Genomic DNA, 14,275 nt, shown 5'->3' with positions numbered 1-14,275 from the left:
GATGGGGAATGCAGAACCACAGCAAAGCAGCACATCTGGCCTGCAGCCCAGCCCAGCCCCTGGCCACTCCACCGGGGGGTGCTGAGCCTCCCACCCAGCAGAGCCCAGCCTGGACCAGTGCTGGGCACGGGGCTGGGTGCCCTGGAACCCCTGGAAAAGCTGATTTTGGGGAGGGTTGGGGGCAGGAAGGCGCTGCGGGCCGTGCCTTTGATGTGGGCTGGACGGGATGTGGCTGCGCCTGCCCCGCCAGCCCGAGCAGGGAAAGGGAAACCAGCGCTGACAATTATCCCTGTCGAGCAGCTTGAGCATTCCTGAGCTTTCAGTAATGTATGATAAGCTGCTGGGAGTAAGATGATCCCCAAAAACCTCCCATGGGAATGGCAAAAGCAGCCCAAAGCGTGTCCTGACACAACTGGTAGCACTCCCACTGAGGGAAACACAGGTAGGCTGAGAGAACGTTCCTTTTAAATTTCATTTATTTATTTTTGTGTACATTTCCCGTAATTCGACTGACATACCATTGCTATAAAGATGCCCTGCTCTTTGAATATTTCCATCCAAGACCACTAGTTTCAAGTGTGGTTATGAAAAGTCACGGCAAACATATGACTGGAAAGAGGTGGTTGGTTTTTTGACTTCCAGGCAGTTGTTTGAAGCATTTCAGAGATGCACACGATATTCAGCAGAACACACGCACGCACAGCGCTGGCTTACACACACGCACACGCACACACACATCTGGAAAACTGTTACAGTGGTTGAAGTCTCCAAAAAGGTGTACTGTCCCCTCTCAGCAGCAGTGAAAAACCTCTGAGTATCCTGAGAAATCAAATCAAAGCACAGTAAAGAGGAGTAACTTATCCCATCAGCAGGGTTTGGGGTTGGTTGGGATTTTTTTAAAGCCAAATGTATTTTGCCAATCTCATTGAAGTGAAGAGAAGAAAGGGAAGGGAAGAAAGAATCTGTGGCAGTGAAGGTTAAAGAATACCAGTTCAGCAAGGATCCTAAAAGCGTCTCATTAAAACAACAACATGGAGTAAAAGCCTCTCAAACATTACACACACAGTCCTACTGTCACTCTGCTACCCCTGCTCATCTCCAGAGCACCAGGAACAGCAGAGATGGGCGAAGGCAGCACAGGGACGTGCAGGTGGGCAGCCAGGTGACCTCAGAAAGACTCTGGAGCACGGGCACAAGCAGTGAGCTTGGCACTGCCTGCACCTGGCTGGGAACGGGAGCTCGGAGCACCCACCCCACACAGGGCAGCTCCAAACCCTGGGCAAAGCCCACAGGACCCTGCCGACCAGCCAGTGCCACCTCACAGCCCTGCCAGTGCCACCTCGCCCCCTCCAAGCTGCCCTGGCTGGCCAAGCACCCTCCCCAAGGCTGTGACTCGGGTGCTGCCTCAGGCTGTGGTGGTTTGGGTTCTCACAAGGGAACAGTTCCCTCCACAAGGCTGGAAACTGAAAATCACCCACGCTGCTCTGCGCTGCCTTTAACCCAGCAGCAGCTCTGCCTCTGCTCCCTGCCTGCACCCCAGGGCTCTCCTGAGGGGCTGGAGCTGCCCCGTGCCCTGGCTGACAGAGGGGTTGTGTGAGGTGACAGAGCCCTGCAGAGGAAACCAGCAAAGCCTGAGACAACACAAACAAACACCAAGCAATTAAAAGAAGGATGGGAGATGCGGTCTGATGTACTTCTGCCAAGAAATAAATATTTTACGCTGCCTTTTTTTTCTTTTTTTTTTTTTTTTTCTAAAAGCACTTGCATTGTGTTTTTGTAAATCTCAAAATGGTCGAGTTACTCCCTGCACACCCCCAAGAACGACACGTGCTCACACACACACACACACACACACACACACCTCTCACACCCTCTAATGCACACAACTCCAGCTTTGTAGAGCTACTGGATTTACTTTGAGACAAGTTTCTTGTGCATTTGGACAATTTACTTTGAGACAAGTTATTTGCAAGAAGGCAAAGTTCATGCATGGCTTTGACAGGTCCACTTTCTCATAAATGGTTTTTGAAAAGCAGAAAGCAAATGAGGGCCAAAGCTCCATTTAAAGTTCACCTCGGATGCCTGAAAAGCATTTATACCCACATCCTTCTGAGGTCCCTGCTTTATGAACTTCTAATCAATTCCACATTCTGCTACCCAACGTTTCTTATACGTTGGGGAAAGAAAACAAACCAGAGAAGCAGCGTGAGCTGTCTGAAAACAGCTGCACCAGGGAAGGGCTTGTGTCACCTCCCTGGAAGGGTTTAAAATGTGGGCATGTGGCACTTGGGGACATGGGTTGGTGGTGGCCTTGGCAGTGCTGAGTTTTTGGTTGGACTCGGTGATTTTCAAGGTTTTTCTACCCTAATGACTCTGTGGTTCTCCGATTCTGTTCTTCTTGAGCAGAAAGGCTGGGGAGGCTTTGGAAGCACCTTTTCCAAGGGGACAAAGGGAATAAAAAGAACAAAACCTGACGGGTTTTGAGGCCCCCAGTCCTGATTCTCTCCCACACTTCAGGGATTGCCCTCAACATCCCCTGGAGAACAAGAAGCTGCTGATGAATTGCTGGATTATTTCGGCAGGACCAGGCGTCCTCCACCCCCAGAGGTGACACCTGGCTGTCCCCAGCCCTGCCCTGGCCCACCCTGAGCACCCAGGGCTCAGCAAACCCCATGGAAATCTGACGGAGAAAAGCCTGGCACGAGCCTTGCACAAACCAAGTTTGTCACCAACCACATTGTAATTTTCAGGTGGAAAGCGGTTGTTTTGTCAGAATTCGGGGTGGTTTTAATGATGTGACACAGAGCATTTTACCAGCTAAACTGAACCCTGGTGCTACTCAATCCCCTCTCAAAGGAACAAGAAACCCACTTCGTTTTTCCCTCCTACAAACATAAAAGTGAGCAGGTTTCTTCAGAAGCCCCCAAGATGTTAAAAGAAAACTCCAAAAAAAATACCAATTTTTTAAAAACAAGATTCCTTATCCCCATGCCTAATTCTAGAGCAAACCAGGACGCTAAAAGAAAAATAATCTAACTTGCTATAAATATAATTTAAAATGGTAATTAGGTGTCTACTGCCATCCCAGCTGGTAGGAGAAACCACAGGGATTTCCACATGGCTCCAGGGCAGGCTGGGAGATACCTCAGCACCTCTTGGATGGTACCAGAAAGGGATAAATAATAAATAAGAAGAACATGAGAAAGAATATCAGCCTTCCACAGGGATGGAAAAGCAGAGACTTTCACAGTTAAGCAACCAAATGATGGTACTGTAAAAAAAAAATTCCTAAAAATGAAGTAAAAAAGGACTTGCATTACAGCAGGTTGGAAAGTCTTCTCCTTCCTAACATGTTCATGTGCCCTCTCCAACACCAGACCACTGGGATCTGGGTGCTTTTCCATTTTTTTGCTCATTTTTTGGTGTTTGGGGTTTTTTTTTTTCCCAGCCAAAACGATGTAGAAATATTCTTGTTACAGGTTTCCCACCATCTCCAGAAAAAGCAGACTTCACACCTTAAGGCAGAAAGTCTAGAAATCCCATAGATTGATGCTAAACATGGATCTTTGCCAATAAAACTGTAAATCCTTAAATTGAAGATTTGGGACAATTTTAGAGAGTTGTTTAGGGTTTGTTTTTTTTTTCCCCTACAAGAAATGACAAATTTTACTCCAACACATTTCCAGCTTACAAGAAGCTCTATTTAGCAGCTTCCCCTCGTTGTATTGCTATTAAAAAATGCAGAATTCCAGCTCTTTTGGATGTTGTGACTATTTCCAGCAGCCCCTGGCACAGGGACAGCTCTCACCAAGCACAAACCACTGGATTCACCAAAATAAAAACAGCGGCCGAGCCCTGGAAATTCACTTTACACACGGATTGTAAAGGGAAAATTCAGAGCCAAATCCTGGCGTGGGGGATTTTGGATTTTGAGCCCCAGCCTGCAAGAAGCCCCCCAGAAGGCACAGTCCATGCTGTAGGTGTTTATGCAGGATTTGGGAGTAAATTTGGGCTAAAAATGGATGGAGAGCTCTGCAGCTGTACCTGGATTTGGGAAAATTCGATCCTGGCTCAACAGCTGTGACAGAGACGGGGATTTATCTTTAAACACACCTTTTTTTGGCTTTTACCAGGCACTTAATCCACATTTCTTCACCCTGGCTGTGCAAATCAAGGACACCTGGCCCTTCCTGACTTTTCACACTATCCACCCTGAAAAAAAAAACCCCAAACCATAAAAATGCTGAAGGTTTTTGGGTGTTCTGGGACACCCTGAGATGGCGGAATGTTCTCTCCTAGAGGGAAAAATCCCGAGATATGGCAGAACCCAACACCTCCATCCCATAATTCCTGGGGAAAATGTGTCTGTGTGAGCTTTTGGAGGCCATGGATACTCCAGGCTGCTCTTCCAGCCTCCAGACATTGGCCCCTCTCAGTGAATTTATCTCCATCCACCTCCTGGAACAGCTTGGTGCCTCAGGTCACAGCCTTTTGGAAAGATCACGGCCTGCTCTCATTATTTCCTCAAAAACAATCATTATCTAGGGGCAAAACCAGACTGAATTCAAGCCTGAGCTGGCCTGAATTATTCCTGGAAGATAAACCAAGCATCAGCTTTCCTGATGGGTTCAGGAATACTTCGGGGTGTGTTTAGTCTTGATTCAAAAATTACACCACTGCGAGTTTCCTGGATTTAGCTAAAGCCCAAAAGCGAAAGTAACAGATCAAAATACCCCGAAATCAAACTCCTAGGAAGGGTTTTCAGGTCTGGCTAACACCAGGCAGCTTTGGAAATGGCCAAAGGATGTCTGAGCTTTTGAGATTTCCATCTCCACGTCCAAACTTGTCCCGGTTTATCCCGCAGAACCTCGCGGCCGCTGGACGCTCGCCCCGTCCTCCAAACACCAGGAGCCTCCCAAGGAAGGGATTGTGGCTCATCCTGGCTGCTGCCTGGGCTCAGCCACCTCAGAGCAGGGCTGCTGCAGCTCCAGAGCCGCCCAGCATCCCCAAAGGGCAGCAAATGAAGGGACAAACTCCTGCAGGGTGGCTGTGTAGGTAATTCCCACCTGGGGAATTAGGGAGCAGGGAACTGGAGAGGACAGGCAGCTCCTTCCTCCACCAAACACTCCATGGACTGCAGGCTCCTTCCTGCTGGCTGCCAGTAAAATCCCATGAAAATAAAAAGTTGAGAAATATTTTAATATGAAAATAAAGATATGAAGATGCCCAGGATGTCAGGCGTCCCAAAGGGCAGCAAACAAACTCCTGTGGGGTGGGGATTCCCAGGTGGGGAATTAGGGAGCAGGGAATTGGAGAGGACAGGCAGCTCCTTCCTCCACCAAACACTCCATGGACTGCAGGCTCCTTCCCCTTCCTGCTGGCTGCCAGTAAAATCCCATGAAAATAAAAAAATGAGAAGTATTTTGACATGAAAATAAAGATATGAAGGTGCTCAGGATGTCAGGTGTCCCAGAGCTCTGCAGCATCCCAGGGCTGCTCTGAAGGACACAAATCAAAGCCCTTTCTGACTTTTTGCAGTATCCACCCTGAAAAAAAAACCCCAAACCATAAAAATGCTGAAGGTTTTTGGGTGTTCTGGGACACTCTGAGATGGCAGAATGTTCTCTCCTAGATGGAAACATCCCCAGCCATCCTGCAGCCCCAGCTGCTCCCTGGCTGTCCCTGGGGAATTCCCTCCTCCTGCTGGCCTGAAAATGGGGCATTTCCAGCATTAATCTCGTTGGGACCACCTTGAAAGCTTCCCCTCTTCTCTCTCAGCTCCAGAGGCCTCCAGGCCTTTTCCCTTTTTATAAAAGGGAAAAACCTTCCAGGCTTTTCCCTTTTTCTAAGGCCACACAGCAGCAGCAGCAGCGTGCCTTGGGTCACCTGCAGGTTTTCCCCTGTGGGTTTCTTTTGGGTTTTAGGTTTTTGCCCCCTTGCTGGAGCTGGGGATGAGTGGGACTGACAAATCTGAGCCTGAAGGAAGGTGTGGGGAGGGCAGGGGCAGCCAGGCTGCTCTCAGGCTGGGTCCTGCCTCTCCTGCTCCTCCCTGGCAGAGAGGACTGACAGCAGCTGCCCATCAGAGCACTCCCTTTGTCCCCAGGCCATTAAATCCACCCTTGAAGTTCACTGCACTCTCAGAGTCCTTTCCATTTATCCAGCAATGGACCTTTGTGCCTGCAGCACTGCACCAGCAGCTCCTGCCTGTGTTTATTCATCTGCAAACGCCTCAAATCCGAGATTTGCAGCTTTTTCTGACCCTGTTTATCACCAAAAGCCACTGTTTTTATGGAGTGGGGTTGGGTGAAGGAGCAGAGTCCTTTCAGCCTTCAACAGAGCTGCCACTCCTCCAGGCACGATCCAGGGGGGGATCTCCCAGCTCTGCAGAGCACGGGGCAAATTTCACATTCTCCATCTGCTCCAGCAAAGGCTGACCTGAAATATTAATGAGGAGATGTGATCCCTTCTCAGCAGAAACAATCTGGGTTTGATAGCCCAGGCAGAGGCCAGAGGAGCAGGCAAAGCCCTGGGATCCATCCTCTGCTGCTGCTTAAGGGTTTTCAAGGAGCCTGGGGGCAGGAGACAGGGTGTGAAATGTGGACGTGTGGTGTGCTCTGTGTGTGCTGCCCAGCCTGCCTCTGCCCAGGCTCAGCCCCCTCCTCTGGGCACTCCCAGAGCAGAGAGGGGAGCCTGCTCTGACACCAACAACCACAACGTGGCAATGAAGATTAATGAGCAAAATCGCCATTTTACGGCTAATCCGTGGGGATTTGTGCTCATTAATCTCTATCAGTGTGTAGTAGCTGTTTAGACACTCAGGACAGGTTCTCAGCTGGACCAAAGTGGCTTTCCTCCAGCCAAGGCAGTGCAGCAGGGCCAGTTTACACCCTCCACGACCCCAGCTCCACGTGAGCCATCCCAGCTGTAGGAATCACAGCCCTGACAGTGTTTCCCCAACAGCAGGGGCACACAAGTGAAGGCAACTATTTGTCTTTCCCTGCATCCCAAAAAAAGAGAGCTGCATGTGTCCAGGAAGCTCAACAATAGACATGTCAATAAACAGGAGGAAATTCAATGAAAAAGCAACAGCAACAAAAGGAACCCCGAGGAGCAGGGAAGTGGATGGTTTCAGAGGCAAGACTATAAGATCTGGTTTGGCAGGAGCATAACTAAGAGGGATCTTTGGCATGTGGAAGAGTGAAAGCACCAAGACAGGCTCCCAGAGTTCCTCTAACAGGAACAAGATGGAAAAGGAAAGAAATTTTAAAAAAATGGAAAAAAGGAGCATCTTGGCTGGCTTTTTGGGGGTTGATTTGAATAAAAAAGATTTATTAAACATGGGAGCTGGTGGGAACCTTGTCTGAAGCACACCAGAGCAGCCACTGAAGCAATGCTGTGTTGACCAAGCAGGATTTCCTCTTCCAGAACGTGTTGGGAAGAAGGGAAATGGGCAGGTACACAGCAGCATGGAGAAATCCCAGCTGAGGCTCTGCCCTCAGCCCCTCCCACCTGGACAAGGTGCAGCAGCACCTGCTCAACCACAGGGTTGAGAATTGAGATTTTTTTTAGAGATTTTTTCAAGTAGGGACCCACCAACTCCCTCCTGCATCACACACCTGCCTCCAGACATGAAGTTTCACCTCCTTAACAAGTCAGAGTTGCCTCTTTGTCAGCAGTAAACTCATCAAAAGTCAGGGAAAAGCAGAGAAATACAGTACAGAGATATCTGTGTCAAGGTTTGTACACCTGGAAGAACTCCAGGAAAGATGGGCATTGCACCCAGTGCAGCAGCATGAACCTGGTGCTTAAGAACAGGAACCAGAAAATGCCCTCCAGCTCCTTTTTTTTACAGATTTAAGGGTCCAAAGGGCTCCTGGGGACCCAGAAAACATCTTTGCTACCAGTGACACTTCAGAGCTCCACCATGGCAGGGCCTGCAGCATCCTGGAGATTGCAGGGGGAGGAGGAGGAGGGACATGGGATGGGCTGTGGCAGCCTGGAGAGGCCCTCCCTGCCCTGCAAACCCACCAGCCCACAGCCCAGGGCTGAGCCCCCAGCAGCTTTGCTCTCTCTCTGCCCCCTGCCTTTGGGGTTCTTTCAGGTTTATGGCATTTGAGACCTGCTTCTCTAAAAATCCCACTCTGGGGCAGTCCCAAGCCCTGTGCTGTGCGAGCACACAACACCTTTGGGAAGAACATCCCTAATCCTCCATCCCTGGGCTCTTCAGGAAAGGTTTCCCAGAGCCTGTCTTGGCCAAACAAAGACCTGAGCAGCAACCAAAGGCTTTTGATCTTCACAGAGGCGCCAATTCAACAGCAGAGAGAAGAGCCTGACTCTCACCCTGCAGCTCTGCAGGGCTTTGAGGCACACAGGAGTCCCTGGCTCTCCTCCCTGAGCTGCAGCCACCGAGCTCTGGCTTCTGTCTAAGGAATTCCTGGCTCAGGCCAAGCTTTGTGTCCACCACGAGGGATGCAGGGACAGCTTTGTGTCCACCACCAGGGGTGCAGGGACAGCTTTGTGTCCACCACCAGGGATGCAGGGACAGCTCTGTGTCCACCACCAGGGGTGCAGAGACAGCTTTGTGTCCACCACGAGGGATGCAGAGACAGCTTTGTGTCCACCACCAGGGGTGCAGGGACAGCTCTGTGTCCACCACAGCTCCCCTCAGCACTGGGCACCTCTCACAGCACCTCCCACCCTCAGACAGCTCCACACTTACTCTGGGCTCGCACCAACCACTTGAAAAGGAGCAAAGTCACGGAGAAGGAGCAGGGAAGGGGAGGGATTTGCTGAGTGCCCTGTTGTAATGTCATTAAAACCAAGGGATTAGAGCAGAAAGCAGAAAAGCAGGGCCTGTGTGGAGGCAGGAGGAATCCTTTCAGAGGGTTACAGACAACACTGCCATTAATTCTCTATTGGAAAACGCTGGTGACATTAATATCTGCTATTAATACTGAGCCTTGACAGTGTCTCATAAATTCAACCTGTCAATTACCATGGCACTGAAATGAAGGTGCTCTGAGGTCAAGGAGATGTGGTGTCCAAATGAGACTTATATTGCAGGGGAAAAGCAGCAAAAACAATCTTGAACAAAAGCATCAGATCCATATGTAGGAAAACCAAAGGTTGGTTTTAAATGTCATGTTTTTCAAAGTGAGAATTGATGCTGGAACCAAGTCTATAAACTGGCTGGCTGGACTTTCAGCTGCAGCTGAGGACAATCAATCAAAACAGCTCTGTGACTCTGAGAAAGTGAGAGAGAGCAAAAACACACACACACACACACCATGGAATATGAGAGGGCAGATCATGAGCCAGGCCAGGCCTCTTAAAATTACACTGAGAAGTAAAACATCCTCGTGTTTCACCCGCCACAAAATGTAACCTGAAAGGTTCCCCTGGGCACAGGCTGAGACGTGCAGCTTGTCCTTCCCCGAGGGCTGGCCAGGCTCCTGGGGCAGGGCTGAGCAAGGGGAACCTCCTCCCCAAAGCCCCAGTGAGCTGTGAACGGCACCCTGATTCCTGCCAGCCCTCTGGGAGCTCTGCACCAGCAGTGAGAAATGCCAGAAATGCTGCCCTGCCTGTCAGTGCCAGCCCAGGGCTGAGCTGCTGCACCCCAGGCTGTGGTGACAGTGACAGTGACAGTGCCAGTGCCAGCCCAGGGCTGAGCTGCTGCACCCCAGGGTCACTGCCAGCCTGTGGTGACAGTGACAGTGGCAGCCCAGGCACTGGAGGGTGTCATTGTGTGCCTCCCTGAAGGGCTGGCACGTCCCCAGCAGTGCCACCCCGCAGCCCTGCAGGGGAACTGAACACTGCCCTGCCAGGGGATCCCTTCCCAAAATCCCCTCAGGCTGTTCCAGCCTGCACCAGCAGAGCCTGGAGCTGTACCCGGGCAGAGTGGGGTGAAATGACATCCTGATCAGGGTCAGTGACACCTGCACACATTCAGTGACATTGTGCACAGGGTCAGTGTCATCTGCACACATTCAGTGACATGCTGAACCAGGTCAGTGACATTGTGAACAGGTTCAGTGACACCTGCACAGGGTCAGTGTCACCTGCACACATTCAGTGACACCTGCACAGGGTCAGTGACATTGTGCACAGGTTCAGTACACTGCACGGGCAGGGTGACACCTGCACACATTCAGTGACACCTGCACAGGGTCAGTGACATTGTGCACAGGTTCAGCATTGCAGGGCAGGGTGAAATGACATCCTGCACAGGTTCAGTGACACCTGCACAGGGTCAGTGACACCTGCACAGGGTCAGTGACACCTGCACAGGTTCAGCACTGCAGGGCAGAGTTAAATGACATTGTGCACAAGTCCAGCACTGCAGAGCAGCGTTCAGTGACATTGTGCACAGGGTCAGTGTCATTGTGCACAGGGTCAGTGACACCTGCACAGGGTCAGTGACACCTGCACAGGTCCAGCACTGCAGGGCAGAGTTAAATGACATTGTGCACAGGTCCAGCACTGCAGAGCAGGGTTCAGTGACATTGTGCACAGGGTCAGTGACACCTGCACACATTCAGTGACATTGTGCACAGGGTCAGTGACACTGTGCACAGGTTCAGTGACACCTGCACAGGTCCAGCACGGCAGGGCAGGGTGTTTCTGCTCACGCCTGGCTCTGAGGGGCTGTGCCCCAGCCAGGGGTGGGGACGGAAGCGCGTGCAGGGGCACGAGGCACTTGTGCAGCCCCCCAGATGCACAGGCAGGCCCGCTGCAGGGCTGGGGGAAGGAGCCAGGGCAAAGGCAGAGGAGCTCAGGCAGCTGTGGCTCCAAGCAGCATTAACCTGGAGCCAGCAGCCTCTCTCCGGGCTCAGCAACACTCACAGTGCCCCCTGCTCCACACACTGACTGACACAGGGCAGAGGCACCTCCAGCTCCTCTCCCACCTCACCAGCCTCCTCCTCCTGCCCCTGGCCAGCAGCAGGGAGCTCCTGGGCAGGGTGGGCTGTGGTGTCCCTGCGTGGTTTCCCAGGCTGCAGCTTCCCCCTGCAGCCAGGGCAGAGCCCAGTGCTGCTGTAGAGCCCCGTGGTGCTGGCAGAGCCCAGCTGGGGCTGGGCACAGCCCAGTCCACGTGCCAGCAGGGGCTCCTGGCAGCGCTGGCACTCCCAGACCCTGTGGGCAAGCAGGGAGGGATTGCTGCCAAAGCAGTGCCAGGAGCCCTGGAAACCAGCACTAAACGCCCCCAGTCCTGAGGGGTGTCCCACCGTGCACCCTGTGATCCTGCCCCACCCCCAGGAGGAGAGAGGAGCTCCCACTGAGGCCCAGAGCAGCTCATCCCCAGCCCAAGGGAGCCTCGGGCACTGCAACGCTGCTGGGCAGGCGGGCACGGACCAGGGCAGCCACCTCCACCTCCTCCTCCTCCCCCTCCTCCTCCTCCTCCTCCTCCTCTTTGTGCAACTTCTCTCACAGCCTCCTTCCTTGCCTCCTCTTGTCCCAGACACTGTCCCAGGCACTCCCACCCAGCAGGGCAGGGGTGGCACGGGGCTGGGAAGCACCAGCTGGACTCAGAGTGTCTGGAGGTGACACAGGGGACACCAGGGCCTCCCTCCCTGGCACAGCTCGAGCAGCTGAGCTGCAAGTCTTGCTCATCCATTCCTTTTATGATGCACATGAAATATATTCCACAACAGGGACACTTCTCCTCTGCTCTCTCCTCTCCTCAGACACCTTTTCCCCAGCAAAGCCCTGCAAGTGCTGCTTGCTGTGGCCTCATTTTGCATCATCATCATCATCATCATCAACATCATCATCATCTTCATCATCACCACGCACTCATCCTCATATAAAACAGAAATCTATTCCATCAAGCACTTAACATAAATATTAAAATAATGGAAGGGACAAAATATAAATCTACATACAACTTCATGACTACCATAGCACCTATTACCATGACAAAGCAAATTCTGGTTCAGGGGGAAGGGAAGGGGGATGAGGAGCAAGTTAGGAAGAGGAACCTCGACTGTCATTAAATATGTAAATCACTCATTCAAAAAAAATTTTTTTTCTGTTGTTGTTGTTGTTTTGTTTTTTGTTTTAAGGTTACCAACCTTATTAAAATGCGTTTCCACTAACCAGCTCGCTCTATGTCACTATGGATACCAAAGAACCCTTTCAAAACACTCGGGCGAGGCGGGGGTTTCTCAGAATAAAACCAAACCAAAGCAAAACAAAACCACTTTCTGTTGGTGCTTCCATGACAAGTCCTGCCACGTGCCCCTCCCCTGCACCCACCAGTCCACAGAAGGGCAATTCTTCCCCAAGTCCAGTTCTCAGTCTCCCAGGATGAGCTTGACAAAAGAGGCGACGTCTGTCTCTTTGGATTCGTGCAGGGTGAAGAAAGGATGTTGCTGGGAAAGCAAAGAGAGAGGAAAACAGCAAAGTTTATTATTCACCACAATGAGCATAAAAGTTTTTCAGACAACCCTCTAGACAGTGAAGAAGGTTTTGTCCTTAGCAGCATAATACTGGGGTTTTACAGCTGAGGCAATCAGGGCTGCTCCATGGAATTGTGATGCCCCCCTGGATTCCCCCCAAACCTGGCTGGGAGGGCTCAGTGAGCAGCTCTGGAGGCAAGGGGAGGGTTAGAAAACCCTGTTCATGTGCCCCAAAACACCTCCCAAACCATGGTAACCCATCCAGCTGGAGCAGATTCCCCCCCCCCCCCCCCTTGTTGGGGGGTGAGTAGCAGCTCTGAGGCAAGAAGAAGGCTTAGAAAACCTTCTCCATGTGCCCCAAAACACCTCCCAGCCAGCCCATGGTTACCCCTGCAGCTGGAACAGGCTGGATTCTCCCCAAACCTGGCGGGCAGGGCTGAGTGGGCAGCTCTGGAGGCAAAGGGAAGGCTTAAAAAACCCTCTCCATGTGCCCCAAAACACCTCCCAAACCATGGTAACCCATCCAGCTGGAGCAGGATGGATTCCCCCCAAAGCCTGCCCCAGCTGGCAGGGTTGAGTGGGCAGCTCTGGGGGCAAGGGGAGGGTTAAAAACCCTCTCCATGTGCCCCAAAACACCTCCCAAACCATGGTAACCCATCCAGTTGGAGCAGCATGGATTCCCCCCAAAGCCTGCCCCAGCTGGGAGGGCTCAGTGGGCAGCTCTGGAGGCAAGGGGAGGGTTAGAAAATCCTCTCCCTGACGTTTCCCTTAGAAAACCCTCTCCATGTGCCCCAAAATACCTCCCAGCCAGCCCATGGCTACCCCTGCAGCTGGAGCAGGGCAAACCCTGCTGGCTGCAGTGGTTTTCCCTCAGCCCTGTGTGTGTTTTTACCCTCTGGTGACTCCTGGGCCTCATTTCCTCCCCGAGCTGCCCCTCCTCAGAGCAGGAGAGGCTCCCTCACCCCAGCCACCACACAGGAAAGCCATCCCTACTGGAAAACCATCCCCTCTTGTGTGTTTAACTACTTCATCCTGACCAACATGGGGAGACAGCCTGCCAGAAAACCCTGCTGACATTTCAGCACCGATGGAAAAATACGGGTGAGGAGGGAAAACACAACCAAATCCCACCCAGAGCAACAAAACCCCTCTCCACCAGGAGCAGCAATTCAGTTTGGTTGGTTCAGACACACACCAAGCTGAGATCACACCTAAAAAGCCCCAAAATCCTGCTTGGCACCCACTGGCCTGGCAGAGAATTGGATTTATTTGTATGAGGGGGTCAGAGAGACACAAAAGGGACCCAGGGCCCTGCAGGGCTCACAGTGATCTCTGCTCTGTACAAGGGTTTGATTTCCAACCCTCTCCTTTCAAGTCAGATTTTTAAAGGTAATTTGGGGTTTCCAGGGTTTTTCCAAGCTGCCCCTCAGCTCAGCTCCTGAGCCTTGGCTCTTTTTGTTGGCAGTGGCCAAGTGGAGGGAGAAGAAGAGCAAAGAAAAGAGATTTTTCAAGGTGGGCTTGAGTGGAAAGTCACCTAGGGAGTAAGATGAGGCAGCTCAGAGTGGCTGGGAAGCGATCCAAAGACACTCCAGTAAGGAAGAGGAAGCACAATTATGTGGGAAACAGGGCTGGAATGGGCTGAGGCAAAGATCCAGGCAAAACTTGAGGTCTCCCTAGGTCAGACAGTCACAGGAATTGAAGTGTCCTGAGTAACTCTGAGGTGACCCCAATGTCTTGTTATCATCCCAGCAGGACATCCCTGCCTTCACACCCTGTAAGAGCCTAAGTGAGGGATGTGGGACTCCAGGGGCTCTCCAAAATGCAGTTTATTGTATCCAAAATGCAGTTTATTGTATCCAAAATGCAGTTTGTTCCATCCA

At 51.7% G+C, this 14,275-nt stretch overlaps 1 protein-coding gene across 1 annotated transcript in view; it reads right to left on the bottom strand.

Moving 5' to 3' along the window:
• Nucleotides 1–458: 458 nt before the first annotated feature.
• Nucleotides 459–14,275, bottom strand: part of MAP2K6 (mitogen-activated protein kinase kinase 6) — a 62,256-nt gene continuing 48,439 nt past the window's right edge. Inside the window, exon 12 of the mRNA XM_030961881.1 lies at nt 459–12,368. Coding sequence (XP_030817741.1) covers nt 12,291–12,368 — 78 coding nt within the window. The 3' untranslated portion in view covers nt 459–12,290. The remainder of the gene's footprint in view (nt 12,369–14,275) is intronic.

The sequence above is a fragment of the Camarhynchus parvulus genome, chromosome 18 (assembly GCF_901933205.1).
Source record: "Camarhynchus parvulus chromosome 18, STF_HiC, whole genome shotgun sequence".
Lineage (NCBI taxonomy): Eukaryota > Metazoa > Chordata > Aves > Passeriformes > Thraupidae > Camarhynchus > Camarhynchus parvulus.
Note: the sequence above shows the minus strand (reverse complement) of the source record. Positions and strands in the feature narration are given on the sequence as shown.